A 17,266-nucleotide genomic window follows, 5' to 3' on the forward strand; every position below is an offset into this window, starting at 1 on the left:
CACCAAGAGGGCCACACCCTGGGGCTGACAAGAGGAGCCCTTTTGGGACCCCTCCCCAGCCTCCCTCCCGCCAGCTGCTGGTGCCTGGGCGCACCAGCCTTCTCGGGTGGCCTCTCCGTCACCCCACAGACTGTCCCCACTCACAGCCACAGTCTGTGCAGCTTTTATTTCAATCAGGAAGTAATCAAATCTATATACAGTCTAAAAACAGTAGAAAAGGTGAGTAAAAAGGCCCACGGTCCACCTGGGGTGGGGATGGGGTGTGGGCCGGGCGAGCATCGCACCTGGCACCCAGAGAGAGGGGCTAGGCACTGTCCTGGCAGCGACGATCACAAGGCCAAGCGGAGGGAGGCTCGCCGGGCACAGGGCAGGAAGGGCACTGTCTAGCAGGGTGAACCTGCCTGCCTGTCCCCGCAGGGCAGGCAGAGACACCCCCCTCCTCGAGACCCCTCCCGTGGTCAGCCTGGTGGGGACTGGCCTGGGGGGCTGCAGAGGAAGCCAAGATGGCCCTGCATTCTGTCAGCACGTCCAAACCTGCAGGGGAAGGGCTCTGGTTCAGGTGATCCTTTGGCCACGCTGCTGTGTCCCCACCACCCGCCACACACACCTGCCCTCCCAGTGCCAGCTGCCTGGGGCTTCTAGCTCCTCTGCCCCCACCCCCCTGCCCCCGGTGCACAGCACCCCGGGAAGGCCTGAGCCCGGGCCCTGACCTTCACAGTGCTATCCACGGCGCCCGAGAAGAGCCGGCCCCGTGACACGGCCAGTGCGGTCACGCTGCCTTGGTGACGCAGCAGGGTCTGCGTGCAGATCATGTTGTCCATACTCCAGACCTGGGGGCACGTGGAGCGTGAGCGCCCAGCCGGGCCCAACTGCCTGCCCACAGCACCCCCCCCCCCCGTCCCCCAGCGCTAGGCCAGCACACACCCTGAGCGAGCGGTCATAGGACGCGCTGAAGACTTTGGTCTGGTCTGGCGTGGAGATGACTGCCAGAGCGTACACGGTGCCCACGTGGCCTGTCAGGGTCCGCACCTGCTCCTTGGACTCGATGTCCCACACCTACGGGAGTGGCGCAGGCAGGTCAGGGCCACAGGCTGCGGGGGACAGGGGCCCAGGAGGAGGCCCAGCCCAGGGGGAGGCCCAGCCCTGGGCGTCTGCCTTACATGGATGAGGTTCTCGTAGGTGCCACAGACAATGTGGTGATTCGTCACTGCAATAGAGTAGACGCTGCCGCCGGAGGTCTGCAGGACGTGGATGCAGTCGAGGGTCCGGATGTCCCAGATCTACGGACAAGCTCAGGCCACTTGGTCCTAGGCCAGGCACCTCAGCCCCAGGGCCTCTAAGACTTTGGACACCCTTCCCAGGGGACGGGAGCAGCCCGCCCGTCCCCTGGGAAGGGTGTGAGGGTCTCCCTGCCCCAGCAGCGGGGGACAGTGGAGGAGGAGCCCCCTGGGGGCAGGTCTGGGCGGTCCCGGCACGGGGAACGGCCCTCGGGCCCACCTTGATTGTCTGGTAGGAGCCGCTGTACAGGTAGCTCTGGGCAGCCACCAGGGCCCGGACCCAGTGGTTGAGCCCCGTGAGCTCCTTCTTTAGCTTCAGTTCAGTGCCCACGATGTCCCAGACCTGCGGGGGCGGCCGTGAGCGTGGGGGACAGGCAGCCAGCCCCCCGACGTCCCGCGCGGACACGCGACGCCCTGCCCGACCTTGATGGCCTTCAGGGAGCCGCTGAAGAGCATGTTGTGTGAGGAGACCAGCGTGCACACCGGGTTGTCGTGGGCCCGGATGGTGTTCACCTTCTGCAGGTTCTGGATGTCCCACACCTGGCAAGGAGGAGGACAGAAAGCCTCAGGCCCCAGCGAGGCGGCAGGCCTGGCCCCCCAGAGCGCGTCCGCCCGCCGCCGCCGCCCCACTCACGATGATGGTGCAGTCCGCGGAGCCGCTGTACAGCTTGCACCTGTGGGAGCGGAGCCGCGGGGTCAGGGCGGCGGGAGCCGCCGTCCTCACCGACGCTGCCCCGCCCGGCCGAAGGAGCAGCCGCCGCCAGGACCCGGCAGCTCAGGGCAGCGCCAGGGCCGATCCCGCTCCTTCGCATTTCCTGTCTCAGCGAGGGAACCTTGGGAGTAGAAGCCCGGCCCCCTACCGCCTGCCTGGCAAGTGTCCGACAGTGAGCTGGGAGGTAATGACCCCCGTTAGCGTTGTTGGCCGGCAAGCCGCTGCATTCTGGGAGCACGCTTCTGTCTCTCCATCTCTCACGCTCGCGTCCGTAACATAGAGCCTCACGACAGGAGACAGGAGGGAAGGTCTAGAAGGGGCTATCCCGGGGGCAAGGGGGTGCGCCCAGGGCTCTGGCTACAGGCCAGTGAGTGGTCGCTGAGTTCCTGCCCCTGCTCTGTTCTCTGCTGCCCGAGGCATCCCACGGCCGGGGCTACACCTCCTTAACGTACTTCTAGAGAGCGGGAGGGCCCATGTGCCACCAGCCCTGCTCGAGGGTGAGGGTGCCCCACAGGAGGGGGTAGACACAGCCCCATGAGGACACGCGTGACCACACAGGCTCGGCTCCTGGCCCAGGGGGTAGCAGCACGGGGTCTCCCGTCCCTGGCTCTGCCTGGGCACCGTGGCCACACTCACCCTTGGATGCACAGGGCCAACACGATGCCGTCGTGGCCCTCGAGGGTCTTCTGACACTTGTAGGTGGTACATGTGTCCCACACCTGCAGAGACCAGCATGCGGGTGGGTCTGGGCAGGGTCAGCCCCGTGCCAGGGGGCAGCACGGTGGGAATGGGGATGGTAGGCGTGCTTAGGGAAAGCCCTGCCCACGGGCAGGCCAGAGCTGGCAGGGGTTGCATGCATGCCTACCCTTGAGGCAAGACCCCACTCACCTTGATGGTCTTGTCAGAGGAGCCGCTGAACAGCAGATCCCCCATGGAGTAGACACAGAGACACCAGACTGGGCCCTGGTGGCCCACGAAGGTTCCTTTGCACTTGAAGATCTGCTGCGGGTCATAGGCTGCAGAGACGCGAGGAGCCAGTGAGGGCCTGGCGCCGCTCAGGGGCAGTGGAGGGAGCAGCCCCAGGCCTGTACTCACATCCTAGGATGCCCATGTTCAGCCGCGCGTTGATGTGGGACAGCTCATCCTGCCAAGGCCAAGAGCGAAGGGCATGCTGGCTGTGGCTCGGTGGGCCGCCTGCCCCCAGGCCCGGCCCAGGGCTGGGCCCAGGCGGTGCAGCAGCAGCCTTCCCCGGTGAAGACACCTAACTCCTGCCAGGGCCCAAGCCGAGGGGCGGTCCTGTGGTCCTGTGGCCCCGCCCCACACACTTGGCCCCGCCCCTGCAGGAACCCGCCCCCACACGCGGCCCCGCCCCCACACATGGCCCTAGTCGCGCTCACGTTCAGCATGGACGCGTCCCGCCGGAATTCCATGAGGTCTTCGCTGAGCTTGCTCTGGTTTTCGTCTAGGACATCTGAGTGGCCAGAAAGACGGTGTCAGGGAGCAGGAGGAGGGGCCGCAACCCCGCCTCTCTGGGACCTGGCCTCACCGAACTTGAGCTCCAGGCTCTTCTCCAGCTGGTCAATCTTCTCGGAGAGCTTGCCCAGCATGGAGCGCAGGAAGGCGATCTCCTGGTCTTTCTGGGCCAGCGCCACGTGCATCTCGTGGAAACGGTCGTCTGTCTGCTGCAGGAACTCCTTCAGGCCCTCGAAGCGGCAAGTCTCCAGGTGCGTCTCATAGGTGTCCTGGTTCCCGATGAAGGTGCACCTGGAGGGACAGGATAGCTGCCCTGCCCACCCACTCACGGGCCTGCCTGGTGGGGCCCTCCCCACTCCCCATACCCCAGGATGTCTGTCGAGTCCCACTTCTCTGCCACAGTCCTCCCCACGCTGGCTGCCTGCCCATGCGTCCTGCAATCGCTCAGCACCTCACGGGCCGCTTTGCAAGGAAATGTCACTTTGCTACTAATCAGCGTTCTTCAAGGGCTTGCCCACAGCCTCTGCCAGCCTCCCAGACCTGCCTCGTCTCCGGCCCACCACACTCGGCTCTCCTCTCCACCCGTGTTGGCCCCCACGCTGCTCCTGGGCTCCCACGCACACATGTATGAGTCCTCAGGGCCTGCCTCAGGGCCTTCCCTGCCCCTGCCCCAGGCTCCCCGACCGCTGCGAGCCCTCTGTGCTCCGGGGGGGCTCAGGGCTCTCCTTCGCCGCACCTGTACCTCAGTTTGTAATTACAAGGATGATGGTGTGGCTCCCGCTAGGGTCCGTCTCCCTGGGACCCTGGCTGTCTCCCCAGCGCTCAGCACACAAGCGGATCTCAACAAAGGTTTGCTGAAGGAGGGACTGTGAATGCCAGCCCAGCCCCTCACCCCCCGCCCCCCACCGTCCTGCCTCCCCGCCCCCAGCCCAGGGCAGCCCCCCCGCAGCCCGCCCCGCCCACTCACCCGTACTTGGAGTGGGGACACTTGATGTGCTCACACTCCTTCAGGTGGGCCTCCAGGTTCATCTTGAGGAGGGGCGGGCAACTGGGGTTGTTGGGGCATCGCACAGGCCGGTAGTCACAGCTGCCCTCGTGGTCCCTGGGGGGGGCAGGGTACGGGGTTGGGGTTGGGGGGGGTTAATGCCTAGTGGCCCATGCTCTGCACCCCTGTGCGGTGGGGACGAGGGCCGAGGGGATCACTTACTTGCGAGCGCTGAGCTTGATGGTGAAGGGGCACCCTCGGGGGTCCACCTCAAAGACGGGGGGCTTCCCACTCCCTGCCGCCCGGCAGCCGTGCCTGCAGTGGATGAAGAGCTCCCCGATCTGTTCAGCGACCGCAATGTTGTTCACCACCACTGTGAGCTTGGCATGGTCCACGGGGCACTTCTCTGCAGGGGAAGACACGCTGACTCCACCCTCCACCCCCCACCCCTCCGTCCCCCAGCCCCTGGCAGCTCTGCTGGGAACACAGGGGCCAGTCTGTGCTGGGGAGACGTCTCCCCCATTGAGCAGCTAGTGGGAAACTGAGTCCTGATGTGGCAGGCCTGGAACCTGCTGGGTGGACTCACCTCTGTCCGGGGAGACCCCCCCCCAACTCCTGGTCTACCTGCCCCACTGAGGTGCCTGGAACAGGAGGAGTGCACAGCTGGGCCACTAAACGTGACCACTGGGCGAGCAGGAGGTGACACTGCCTCTCGGCTGACTCAGGAGTCTGGGACAGGGCAGAGGGAGCCAGCTCGGGGCCGGGGTGCCAAGGCTTGGGACGGTGAGGTGGGCGGCTCTTGCCAGAGACAGCAGCCACTGAGCCCCGGGGCCCCTGAGCTGTGGGTCTCGCTGCTCTGCCCGCCCATGTGTGGCGCACCCAGGGCTGCTGCTGGGGGCTGGACTTGGGGGAAGCCAGCATGTACCAGGGGCCCCATTGGTGCTGGGCGTGGGCCGGGACCTCCCTGGAGGGACCCCCCCCCCAAGCTGGGTAATGAGGTGGTGGGGCCCAGGTCTGGGAGGGCCTTACCTGACTTCAGGGCGCATCGTCGACAGAACGTGTGCTGTGGAGACAATGGGTGGGCTTGGGCCATAACCACAGAGTCGCCCCCACCCCCTGGTCTGTGTCACCTGCAGGGGGCACCTGCTGGGCGGCCACACCAGGCCTGGAACAGAGGCCAAGGCTGCGCAGCAGAGGGGCCGACGTCCTGCCTGAGCCTCATGGTGGTGACAGGTCAGGAAGGACTGGGCCGGGCGGGCCAGGGCAGCCTTACCCCACACGTGGTGATCACGGGGTCCTTGAACACACCGCAGCAAAGCTGACAGCAGAGCTTCACCGAGGGCTGCTCAGCAAATACCAGCGGCTCCTAGAACCGGGCCGGGCAGGGTGAGCAAACGCAGGCGTGGGAGGGAACAGGGGGGCCCAACAAGGGCCCGCTGAGGCCTGGGGCTGGGCCTGAGCTCGAGGGCCCCGGCCCTGGGCTATCGGCACGTCCTGTCCACCTGCGACGGGGACTGAGAAGGGACCCCACGCGGGCTCCACCCTCCTTCCCCAGAGCAGGTCTCGGGTATCCCTGGGGCTGGGAAGTGGGAAGAACGGGCCTGGGGGCTAGGCCAAATCACCCCCTCCCACCAGGCCCCGGGGGGACGGGGCCGCTGCCACCGCCACCCACCGCGTCACCCACCACGTCACGAGGGGCCCCCCTGCTGTGGCGGACACACCTACCGCTTCCTCCTCCTCCTCGGGCAGCGAGAACGTGGAGCGCAGGGACATGCTGGACTCGGAGTGCAGAGAGCGGACGGAGATGGCCGAGTCGGAGCGGCGCGGCGTGCTGATGGGGGGCTGCGGGGCACGGGGGCGGGCGGCCCGTCAGCCGGCGGGCAAGGCAGAGCCCCCCGGTCCTGGCGGGCGCTCCCCTGGCCCCGCAGGGCCGCTGTGTGTGCCCGGGAAGCCCGTGCGGTGCCCAGGCCCCCGGCCTGCCCGGCGGTCCCGGCCCCGCTGCTGGGCCACCCGCGCGCGTCCGCCAACTTTCTTTGTGTGACCGGACAGACTTCCTGCTGTTCAGTTCCAGGAGGACGCGCCCGCCCGGCCCGCTTCCTGCTTCCCGTGAGGGCGTGTGGGCTGCGCACGGGGCGCCTCCACCAGCCGGGCCGGGGCTGGCCTCACCGCCTGGACGGCTGGCGGAGGCTTCAGGGCTCCGGGTCCCCGGGGCTTGGCTGCCCGTCTGGCTTCCCCAGCCAGGTGCGCTAGGCCAGGCTGATGAGGCTCCCAGGGAAGGCAGGGACGCCCCCCTGCCCCCCGAACCCTGGCCGAGAGGTTGGAAGCAGAAAGCGGGGCCACGGGGGCCTGTCTCTGCCTGAGCCACTGAGGGGGAGGATCTGGGGGAGCACCGGGTAGGGGTGACTGTGCCCTCCCCCTTCTTGGCCTAGAACTCCCAGGGGAGATCCTGTAAGAGCAGCAGCTCCCCACCGTCCTCTTCTCCCACTCAGAAGCCTCCTTCACGAACCACAGACCTCCTGCCTCCACACCCAGCCACGGGCCCGGCTGCCCCTGTCCAGAGCTCTCTGGGAGGCCAGCAAAACCCCCTCCCCGCCAGCCACAGGTGAGTCGGACGTCATGCACACCGAGGCAGGCAGAACCAGAGGGAGATGTATCCGCTTCGTGCTTCGAGAAGGCCTCGTGTGCTGCCTAGCACACAGCACGTTCAAATAACTAAAAACTCTGTTTTTGCTCGTGTAAATTGGATAAGGCCTGGCAGCCCAGCCCTGTGAAGACTTGGGGTCTAGGGGGCTGGGAGGGAAGGAGAACCAGCTGGAGTCGGTCGGGCAGACACTGGTGAGGTCCCACCGAGGGAAAGGAGAAAGCAAGGCCAGGGCCAGGTGAGTGGCGGGAGGGCCTGAAGCAGCCCCGGGCCCAGGGCAGGTCTGCCCTGGCAGGCAGAGAACAGCCGTGGTGACCCTTGCCACACGGTCTGGGCACTAACAGCCAGCCCAATGCTGCCCCGGCTCCCTTCCTCACCCTGGCTCTCCCACAGGCTTCCCATGCCCCACTCGGGCCGCCCACCCTCCAGTCACCTGCTTGGGCCTCCTACCTCCACCCGGCAGCCCACCCGCTCATTCTCTACTCAACAGTAGACGCAGCTTTAAAAATGAAAACCTGATCTCGTGACAACTTTCCGTGGCTCCCACGGCTCCAGCCTGTGGGCCCTGCACAACCTGGCCTAGCTGCCCTCTCTGGCCGCTTGTCCCACGCAGTCCAGCCATGGGTGCTGAGGCCTTAGGGTGTCCGGACACACCAGCCCGCAGCCTCCCCAGCCTACTATACCTACAGACCTTACCTCGGGGCCTGCCTCCCAGCTGAGCCTTCCCCTTCAGCTACTCCTGGGACTTGGCCGTTGAGAAGGATGACAAAGCGGGAGGCTGTGGGGAGAGGTGCTCACGGCACAGACCTACCATGCTGTCCTCCTCATCCCGCGGGGAGTAGGCGAGGCTGCTGGAGGAGGACGGCGTCCGGCGGTGCTGTTTGTACGTGCTGGTCCCGTCAGCTGCCAAGAAGAGAGGGGGGGGATGCCATGAGTGTTGGCCGCGGGAGCACGCCCAGCCCATGGTGGTGGGAGGCGGGCCCCCCGGACAGATGGGCCCAGCAGGGGTGGGGGTGCTGAACCCAACACGGAGCTAGTCCTCTCCACGAGGTCTCCTTGTCTGCACTCACTCCCACGGTCTCCTCCTCGACCTGAGGCTACTGGGCTGGGGCTGGGCTGGTGGGCAGCTGGGAAGTCACCGCCCCCAGCAGGGGCCTAGGGAGGGCAAGGTCAAGAGCGTGAGCTGGCCCGAGTCCCTAGCTAGAGCCCCGGGGGCCCAAGAAGGGAGCAGCCCCCGAGACTCAGATCCCTGGGCAGGCTGAACAGAGGCTGGGGGGCTCCTCGCTCTGCCTCTGCCAGCTCCCGCACCCATCCCGATCCCGGGGTCACCCTGCGCCCGGCAGAGGCGCGAGGCCAGCTCCTGAGTGATCACAGCCGCTTGCTGGGAGCTTGGACATCGTCTGCTTTGGCCCTCGAGGACACCCTGCTGGGGCCGGAGGGCTCTGAGAGCCTCACAAAGGGGAAAACGGAGGGACAGAGAGGTCTGAGTCCCCTTGGCTGGTGTGTGGTGGGGACAGGGGACAGCCCACTGTTGGGGTCCACTGAACTTCCACCTGTCCCCCTGGCCAGAACCTGGAACCAGCCTCGGGCCTTCTCAGAGCACTCCGTCGAAGGTGTTGGTGAGGGGTCCACGTGGGAGCCCGAGAACCTTCCTCACAGGCCCTGCAGGCGCCAGCCTCAGGTCCCAGCCAGACCCAGACATCACAAGCAGCCCCAAAGACCTGGGGTCATGATTTAGGCTTTGAGCAGCCGCTCTGTGACTAGGCCTCAGTTTCTCTATCTGTAACATGAGGGGCCAGGTGAAGCCATTGTCCACGCCCGGCTCCAACCCATCTCCTCCACAGGGGGAGCGGACGGTGGGGCGAGAGCCCGGGGGCCGGGGACGCCAGGCCGGGGAGCTGGGCTGCTTCTGAAAAGGGCTGAGGCGTTCAGGAGAGCGCCTTGGGTGGTGGGATGAGAGGGCACATTCGTTTCTTTTTTCAGAAGAGAACACTGAAGAAGAAAAGGCCCTTTCAGAGCGTCTGGCTGGGTCACCCGTGGCAAAGGAGCTGGGGTGAGCACAGGTACCACCCCCCTGGAGGGAAGCCGGGAAAGCTGAGACTCCCGCTACAGGGCGAGGAGGCGAGGAGTAGCACGCGGAACCGGCAGAAGGACACACACTGTCTGAGGTCTGCCCGGCCCCACAAGAAGGGGCCACACCCCGCCCTGAGGACCTTGAACACATAGCCCCTTGGTGGGACCCGGCTGCAGCAAGGACTCCTGTGAGTACCTGTCACCCGCCCATGCCCCCTGTGCTCCCCAGTCCTGGCCTTTCGGGGGGCTGCTAGGAGCCTGGGGCAGGGATGACCTGGGGCTCACTAGAGCAAGGGAAGGATGGGTGGGGGTGCTGGGGAAGTCTGGGCAGCGGCTGCCCGCCCCCCCTCCCCAAACAGGGAACGGAGAAGGCCCTGGGGAAGGGGCGGGGACGGCAGTTTGCAGGAGGAGCCAGGAACCGGCCTGCGGCCTCCTGCCCACTCCCCAGCACCAGCCCCCCACTCCGACCCCTGCAGGACCCTGGCTGGCAGGAGTCTGGGGCGCCCAGGTTCTGCACAGCCCAGACAGGCTTGGGTTCCCAGGCTCACCTTTCGTGATGGTGGTGACGGCCGAAAAGGCAGGCCCAAAGGTCGTTTCCATTCTGGTCTGGAGAGAGAATGCAGGAGACCTGGCCCCGAGCCCGAGAGGACGGGGACACACACAGGAGTGTACACGGACACTCTCCTGCCGTGTTCCCACGTGCATGGGCGCGTACACAGGGCCACGTCACCAATACGCCCGCCCGGCCCTCCCACAGGCCCTCCGGGTGGGGAGGGGACAGTTCTGGAGGTGGGGGGGGGCACAGCCACGAGGGCCGCTCTTACCGCGGCTGTGGCGTCCGCGGCGGGAAGGTCGGCAGGGCCCCCCGAGAAGCGGTTGTAGCGCGCCTTCTTGCCGGAGCTCATGCTCTAGAGGGGTCTAGGGTCCTCCGGCCGCGTCTCCTGCGGGGGGAGGGGGGGTCACGAGGGAGGGGCTTCAGAGATGGTGGCCTCCGCCCCTGTCAGACGCCCTGCTCTGGCCGGTCCACGATGGGCACGCTGGCCTCTCCGCCACCAGGCCCGACAGGAGGACAGGAGCCGGCCAAGCGGGCAAAGTCCCTTCCCCTCCCTCCCGCCCAGGTGTGCACGGCCCCAGGGAGGGAGGAGGCCCTGGGTGTAGGCATGCGGCAGGCACTTCACCTTCCTTCAAGGCCTAGCCCTGTAGAAAAGCCACCAGCTCCGCCCCAGAGGTGGAGAGCCCTCAAGGCGCTCCGTCAGGCCCTCTGGGTCTGAGGGCAAGTGTCGGGGGCCACGGCTGGTTGGTGGTGTGGCACACAGGCTGGGATCAAGCCCCATGCCCCTTTCTTGTCAGGGTAGGTGCGATCGGCCCAGAAAGCCCCAGTCTGCCGGGCGGAAGGACAGCGGCCACGCCCCAGAGAGCCTGTCAGCGATGCACCTGGGGCCCAGCGCTCGGAGCCTCATCACACAGGTCAAGCCATTTTCAGGCAGGAGCAGGAGGTGAGAGCCCCGACTCCTGAGCTCGGGCAGGCCCCCTCCTCTGGAAACAGGGGCTACCCTCTGAGGCCCCATCTCAGGACCTGGGCTGAGATGACAGGGAGAAGGCACAGGGGGACTCCTCCTGGCCTCTGAGAACTGCCCCCCCAACAACACACACATACACCCGCAGAGGGGCCTGGCTGGCCCCCCGGAGCACTAGCTGCTACAGCCGCTCAGAATGCGGGTCGGCTCGAGAGAGCTGCTCCTTCGCGGGGGCAGTGCCCACCTCCCCAGGCCCCTCCCAGTGCCAGGGTCTCCTGCTGTGGCCCCCAGTCAGCTGCAGCCACCCCAGCTTCGAGGCAGGCACCCCCCCGGAGGTGGAGGGCCACACACCAGGCACACCCAAGTGCTCTCTACCCTGGGAGACCGGCCAGCAGCCACCCCCCATGCCACACCAGAGGTTCGTCACCCACCACCCAGCTCGGCGGTCAGAACCGGACTCAGCAGGTCCTGAGGAGGTCAGCTGGTCTCGCTCCTGTGGGGCGGGAGGGGCGTGGCAGGCCGGGCCCACGCTGCGGTGGGATGCTGAGCCTCCCGCCCTGTGCGAGCAGGCAAGGGACACACTCTGTGCCCACCCGGTGTATGTAAAGCCTGTGGCTGGCTCCAGCACCTTCTCCGCTGGGCCCCGGCACACCGGGGCCCCGGCCCAGCTCCCTCACATACACACGCCAGAGCCGCTCAGGGGTCCTCCAAGTTAGCCTGCGGGTCCACAGGGAGGGGCTGGCCCTCTAGCCTTGCGTCCCCACACTGTGCTCCGGAGCTCTCTGTCGCTGCCCACCCTGCCCCCACTGCCTCCTCTCTCTCCCGCCTGCCCCTTCAGATGTCACCCGCAATGCCAACCTCCCAGTCTTCTGGACTGAGGCCTCCATGGGACAGCGGTCAGCCAGAGCGGGCACGGCCGCAAAGCACCAACATCTGCCCCCCCGCCGTGCTCAGTGAGGGTCTGGGTAGACAGAGGGACCCAAGAGGTTGGCCAAAGCCTCGCCCTCCTGCCCACCATGCCCCCTGCTGGGAGGGACTCAGGGGTCTTGGCTGTGTGTTCCAGACCAGGCTGTCCAGTGGCTTGTCCTCTTGGGGGCAGGGGGGAGAAGCAGGGTTCCTGGGAGTGAGCAGTATCAGGCCCTTGGACAGAGGTGGGAATATGGCCTGTCCATATGCCCCACCTCCAGTGGCCCTGCTGTCTCCAGGCTAAGCAGGAAATCACGGGGGCCACCGTGGTCGGGGTGAGGTCCAGACAGCTCGGAGGAGCGCTAGGACTCATCTCTCGGGAAGCCCGAGGTTTGCTCCAGCCTCAGCACCATGGGGCGTGCTGGGAGGAGGGGGGTGCTCACGGGGAGGCGGCTGGCCTGCACTGACCTGGATTTCACAGCCCATCTGCCCCTCTGCTGCACGCTCCCGAGGCCCAGAGGCAGCAGCTGGGAGCACCCACGGTCCAGGCAGCCGGGGACCCCAGCAGGGACTCCCCCATGGGACCGCAGCCAGGCCACCAACCCCCGTGGGGCCTGCATGCCCGTCGCTGTGGTCTGAGAGAGCAGGCGTCTGGCGCTCCCTTGCTCTGAAGTGAAGTAAACAGAAAGGCACGCAGGGCCACATGCAAATCAGCTGGAAAGTCCCCTGACAGCCAGCAGCGGCCAGGGCCGCAGACACACGACACACGGCGGTGGGAAGTACAGGCCTGGCCCAGGGAAGTACAGGCCTGGCCCAGGCGCAAAGCTGAGTGACGGAAAGAGGGAGGGAGCTGCTTTCCCGTTTACATGGGTTGGCATGCGGCCCCAGCCAAGGACCCCAGGTGGGCGGGACCCGGGCTGAAGGCCACGGCCCCCCGCAGATGTGTGCCTCTGACCGCAAGGATCAGATCCTGCCACCGTGGGATTGAGCAAGATGCCCGAGCTTTCGGCCCCGCTCCCCAGGGGCTGCATTTTGCAAGAAGAGTCTTCCCCCGGCACCCTCCAGCTCTGTAAGCCCAAAGCCCAGAAACACGACAGCGCAGCTCCTCACCCCCCTGGCCTGGCCCAGCAGTGCTGCGGGGTGTGCCCAGCCCCCTGGGGGATAGGCCTCCTCACCACTCCCCATCAGCCCCCCCGCCAGCGGGCGGACCGGGTGCTGTCAACTAGAGAACCGGACTGGCCCAACCTGGGAAAAGCTGTGGGTTTGGCCTGCCAGGCACAGCTGGGGTGGGAGGAGGGTGAGGTAGGCTGCCCCCCCCCGCCCCCCGCAGCTGCCCTCCCCTCCCCAGCTGAGCCCCCACTCTGCCTGTTCCAGGTGCCTCAGCAGAGCCCAGGGGAGGGAGCCGAGGGGTCCATCTCTTAAACACCGAAGACCCCAGGTCCTGGTGGAGACGGGTCTGCCCGCCTCAGGTAAGGCTGGTGGGACAGCGGTGCCCATGGGCGCTGCGGGTCAGTGCAGAATCAGCGTCCCTGCAGCCCCTTGCTTGAGCCTACGGTCAAGGCCCAGGGATCTTTGTCCACCCACGTCCATGTCCAAAGGGCTTCTGGGGCCCTGGGGTGCGCTCCCTGCCCGATGAGGAACTAGAGATGCACCTATCGTGCCCCGGCCCCCTGGACTTGCCCATCCGCTTCTCTGGGCAGCGAGCACCAGAGGGCAGGCCAGCTCCCTGGGGAACCCCTCCCCAGCCCATCCCCTGGACAGAGGCCAATGGCATCCTTACCCTTGGGAATGTGGGAACCAGGCCCCCCAGTTTGGTCCGTGCAGCTGGCAGCCAGTGGAGAGGGCAGTGCACGCTGTCAGTGAGGGAATGGGGGGGGAGGGTGGCCACAAGCAGGTCCCACCGGGGCCAAGCCCCGCGTTGAGGCAGCCCCCCGGTTGCCCCAGGCAGTGGGTGTGGTGGGGTCTCCTGAAAAGCCCTGCTGAGCCAGCCAGGGGGCAGGCGCGCCCCCAAATCCAATCAGGCCACACATTTGGTGGTGACTGCTCCAGGGGGAACACTGGGGGCTCAGGACACCTCAGCCCTGCCTGGCACGGCACCGTGGGTGGCCGGCTGGACTACAGCCAGAGCTCCAGGGCCAGCTCCTTATATCACCCACGGACCACCCAGCCCCTGGGTCAGCCCCTGGGCCCAAGCCCAAGCTGGGCTGCCAAATCCTATAGAAACAGGCTGGGTTGCCATAGCAAAGCCCCATACACTTTCCCTGATGTCCCCTTAGTGTGGCTTTTCCATCCCAAACAGGCGGGGTGTGATGTCAGGGATTCCCTCGGCATCTCAGCAGGCCCGTTTGAGGCCTCCCCGGCCTCCTTTCCCTCCCAGCAGGCAGCCTGGGCCTCTGCCCTCACCCGCCATCCCAGCCTCTGTACCCACTGTCCTAATCCACAGTGGCCTCAAGGTTGCCAGACTGGACAGCTGCTGTGTCCTCAGCCCTCCACCTAGCCTCTCACCTTGCCTACCCCGGTCCAGCCTCTCCAGCACCCACGGGCCCCTCTGCGGGAGGGAGAGCATCCCTCCTTTAACCCCCCACTCAGCCAGGGGAATCCCTTTGCCTCCCCACCCACCCCCTGGGACCAGACTCATCTGTGCTTTCTCTCCCATACAGAGAGGCCTCAGCCTGGGGGAGTCCCCTCTGTACGACTCCTGGAGAAAGGGGCTGGCCAGATCCAGAGCAGGGAGAGAGCATTCTGGGAAAGGGTGATTTTGGTCCTATCGCAGCACCTGGCTGTGGGGGCTACTAGTCCCTCACACCACGCAGCCCAAGACATGCTTCCCATCTGTGCCCCTGCAGACAAAGTTGGGCCAGACCCTGAGTTGGAGGGAGGGTGTGGGCAGGTAAAAGTGGCCCCCATAACCAGGTGCATTCCTCTCCCCCCCCACCCAGCCCCGGCCGCGAGTCTAAACCTGTGGGGACCAGTCCTGGACCTCTGCCCGAGAGCCAAGTGGCCAGCAGTGCTTCAGGCCAGGCTACGGCTCCAGGCCACCCCGACTGTTTCTCATCACTCCCCGTGTGGCTTCCGCCTCCCCACCTTCCTCTTTCCACTTCCCCGTAGAATCTGTGGCGCGTCTACAAGGTCGCAGGCCACAGCCTGGCCTGGACGTGCACCAGCCCGCTCCACTGTCCAGCCGGTGCCCTTCCAGCTCATGCTGGGTGGGGCACCCCCACTCCTGCGTGGGTGCTCCTGGGCTTGGTTCACCCCCCAACGAGACTTCCAGACAGCAGGCCTCCCCCACTAGGGACGGTCAAGCACCAGGTCTGCCAGTGACATCAGCATCAACCCCCAGGGCCCCTTTCCCCCTTGGTCTGCTCCACCTGACTCCATGCTCCTCCAGGGAGCAAGCAAATACCTTCTGCCAGAGGGCGAGAGCAGAGCACAGAGGACGCCGGGGGGCATCTGTTGGAAGTGGAGGGCTTGGTAGGCCCCTCTACAGTGGTACCTCCTGCCCAAATGGAGGAGCCCACCGTGCACTGAAGCCAGCCCCAGGCCAAGACGAGCCGGGAGGGAGGGGGCGGCCAAACCACTGCACCCAGGCTGCCAGGGGCCACCCAGCCAGTACAGGCCCTTACACGCCACCTCTCCCACTTCCCAAGTTGTGCGCTCCCAGTCCTGCGGCCCGGTTCACACCCACGGCAGCCCAGTCCCCAGGCTGGAGAGGGGGTGCATGCTGACGGCCGAACGTGAGTCTGACCTGGAGCTACGGGACCTGGGAGGAGAGACAGACAGAGGCTCGGGAACCACGAAACCTACCAGAGGCACTTTTCTGGGGGTTCCTGTCCCAGCTAAGTTGATCCTTCAGACTCTGACCTGTTGCACCCGTTTCCAGAGATACTGTCACACACGGCCGCAGTGGGGGTTACTCCACAGAGAACCCTCGGAAGGAGGACCTCCCCTACTTCTCAGCCCATCATCTCCCTCATCAAAGCTGCCCATACCCCCATTCCCCTCAGCGGGAGTTTCTGACGTCTGGGGAATAGGGCAGCGATACCCCATAGGAGCCACGAGACACGGGGACTGGGGATTCCATGGAGAAACGTGAATGCCCAGAGCAGCTCAAGTAGGGATCTACGACAGAGAGGCAGTGTCTGCTACACAGGCCTTCAGGGAGGGGGTGTGGGAAGGGAGAGGCTCAAACAGAAGGAATGAGGAAGAGAGGCCACATGCTTGGCAAAGGCCAGGGGGTGGGCAGCCCCAAGGAGAGGGGCCTTGTGCATGTGTGAGGAGGGGTCTGTGGGATGGAGAGAAGGGCAGACAGATGGTCTGGGCAGCCTGGAGCTCTAAGCAAGGGAGGCAGCAGAGGTGGGGGGGGGGGCATCTCCAGCTCTACTCTCCACCCGTCTCCTCCCAAAGCAGGGTGGGATCCAGCGGAACTGCAGACTCAGCCCCAGCTCGATGTCCAAGCGGTTCAAGACGACAGGAGCCAGACCCAGTGAGCGGTGGGAGCCTCCTCTCCCAGCCCACTCTCCTCTACATGCCCGCCAGCCTCCTCACTCTCAGGCTTCCCCACTGAACGCCAGTTCTTCCTCCACACACAACCAGGGGCTCTTTAGTAGACTTCGGCCTGCTGCTGGCTCTCCCGTGGGCAACCCCTGCACCCCCACGCCGGCCTGGCACCCTAGCCTGGCCTCCGGGACTCGCCTCTCACCCCTGCCAGCACTCACTAGCGCATCAAGCCCTTTCTAACCCCGGGGTCCCTTGCACATCTTGCCCCTTCAGCCAGGCATGCTCTTCCAGCAACTTCGCAAGCCAGGCTGCTTGCTGGAGGCACCTCCCCCTCACCAAGCCACTCAGGAGCGCCCAGCACTCCCCCTCAGCGTCCTGCTCCTTTAAAAGCGCCCATCGCAAGTCCTCGGGCTCCTGTGGGTAGTGTCCATCGCTCCCCGCTCCGGATCCTCGGGTCTCGAGCGGGGGTGGGGGGGAGGACTCTGTCCCCCAGGAGACGTTGGGCAATGTCTGGAAGCGTCTCGGGTGGTCACGGAGGGGGTGGGGGAGGCGACTGTGTCTAGTGGGTGGAGAGCAGGAAGGCAGCTCAACATCCACCAAAGCTCCGCGGAGAAGGCTCGGCGCGAAGTGTCAACAGCGGCGGGGCCGAGCAAAGCCGCCGCAGAGGAAGGGCCCACGAGCACCGGGTCCCGGCGGCGCTGCCCGGACGCAGGAAGCGGGAATGAGGAAGGAAGGGGAGAACGGAGCGACCGAGCGAGCGACGGACCGACGCGCAGACCCGGGCCCGCGTCAGCCCCGCCCCCCCAGGCCCGATCCCTCCGCCGACCCCGGCGCGCCCACCGCGCGGCCCCGAGGCGCGAACCCCAGGTCGGGCGCGCCGCGCGGACACTCACCCGCCCGCGGCCGCCCGGGAGCGGCAGCGCCACCCTCCCGCTTCATCGTGCTCCCGCGGCCGCCAGCCGGGAAAGGGACGGGAGGCGCGAGCCGAAGGCGCTCGTGCGCTGCGCCCGCCGGGACTTGTAGTTCTGGGATTCTCAATGCCCGGCGGGCTGCATCACGCGCGGCTCCTCAGAAACTACGACTTCCGGCGGCTCCGACGTCGCAGGGCGGGATTGGCAGCTTTAGAATCACTCTATGTTGCAGGTCGGAGTCTGATTGGCTGTTTGCGGCTGTCGCTCACGATGA

General features: G+C 66.4%; 1 protein-coding gene across 3 annotated transcripts; it reads right to left on the minus strand.

The window, feature by feature from the left end:
- Nucleotides 1-147: 147 nt before the first annotated feature.
- TRAF7 (TNF receptor associated factor 7) lies at nt 148-17,093 on the minus strand. Of its 3 annotated transcripts, none has more exons than XM_080829906.1 (21): nt 16,975-17,093; nt 9,986-10,102; nt 9,710-9,767; nt 7,900-7,991; nt 6,173-6,289; nt 5,721-5,813; nt 5,477-5,510; nt 4,670-4,853; nt 4,436-4,564; nt 3,536-3,753; nt 3,387-3,460; nt 3,085-3,133; nt 2,878-3,005; nt 2,626-2,708; nt 1,912-1,951; nt 1,701-1,817; nt 1,498-1,620; nt 1,161-1,280; nt 925-1,056; nt 711-830; nt 148-534 (listed from the first exon to the last, which is right to left on the minus strand). In XM_080829906.1, the coding sequence occupies exons 2-21, from the start codon at nt 10,064-10,066 to the stop codon at nt 520-522; spliced, it is 2,007 nt and encodes a 668-aa protein (XP_080686032.1). In that variant the 5' UTR covers nt 10,067-10,102; nt 16,975-17,093; the 3' UTR covers nt 148-519. The 3 variants fall into 3 exon arrangements, with proteins under 3 accessions (XP_080686032.1, XP_080686030.1, XP_080686031.1); XM_080829904.1 differs by having other exon boundaries at nt 4,430-4,564; XM_080829905.1 differs by lacking the exon at nt 16,975-17,093 and adding an exon at nt 12,053-12,258 and having other exon boundaries at nt 4,430-4,564.
- Between the last annotated feature and the right edge of the window lie 173 nt (nt 17,094-17,266).

Source organism: Martes martes (genome assembly GCF_963455335.1).
Source record: "Martes martes genome assembly, chromosome: 18".
Taxonomy (NCBI): Eukaryota; Metazoa; Chordata; class Mammalia; order Carnivora; family Mustelidae; genus Martes; species Martes martes.

Coding starts and splice junctions, on each gene's coding strand:
- TRAF7 (XM_080829904.1), bottom strand. CDS start 10,066: ATGAGCTCCGGCAAGAAGGCGCGCTACAACCGCTTCTCGGGGGGCCCT. Junction 3,754..4,429: donor TGTCCCCACTCCAAGTACGG/GTGAGTGGGCGG, acceptor CTGTCCCTCCAG/GTGCACCTTCATCGGGAACC. Junction 3,461..3,535: donor GAGCCTGGAGCTCAAGTTCG/GTGAGGCCAGGT, acceptor CTGGCCACTCAG/ATGTCCTAGACGAAAACCAG.